This window comes from Geospiza fortis, unplaced genomic scaffold, assembly GCF_000277835.1.
Source record: "Geospiza fortis unplaced genomic scaffold, GeoFor_1.0 scaffold112, whole genome shotgun sequence".
NCBI lineage: Eukaryota > Metazoa > Chordata > Aves > Passeriformes > Thraupidae > Geospiza > Geospiza fortis.
In genome coordinates this window covers 25,655,784-25,656,166 of record NW_005054298.1, presented here as the reverse complement: position 1 = coordinate 25,656,166, position 383 = coordinate 25,655,784, and the positions used below count along the sequence as shown (strand labels likewise).

Sequence of the window (383 nt, the reverse complement as noted above, 5' to 3'; positions counted from 1 at the left end):
CTAAGCCTGCTGAAATCAGTGACCTGTGAGAGAGGGCATTCTTTGGCTAATGTGCTCTGATTCATCTCTTTGAGCAGTTCCTTTAAGGCATTGCGAACTGTGGCATGGTTCCACTGCTCTGCTGGCAAATCTTCCAACTTTGAACAACTGTTAAAACAGAAAGCAAAAAGCAGATAGAAACATCACCTTCACAGATGCTTACTTTTTGTGTGCAAGTGCTATAGACCTTTAAGCAACAAGCACAACCCCAGAGTTTCCTGCTTGGCCAGTCCATCAAGGTGCTTCTCCCCTCTATCCCTCTCCCACCAAGCACGATTACCAGAAGACGTGCAGTTCAACACGCAGCTGTTGATCGTCCTATGGCATACGTGTGCATAACCATT

General features: G+C 46.2%; 1 protein-coding gene across 1 annotated transcript in view; it reads right to left on the bottom strand.

The window, feature by feature from the left end:
• Window positions 1–383, bottom strand: part of SATB2 (SATB homeobox 2) — a 107,998-nt gene that overhangs the window by 70,434 nt on the left and 37,181 nt on the right. Inside the window, exon 3 of the mRNA XM_005415950.3 lies at window positions 24–147. Coding sequence (XP_005416007.1) covers window positions 24–147 — 124 coding nt within the window. The remainder of the gene's footprint in view (window positions 1–23; window positions 148–383) is intronic.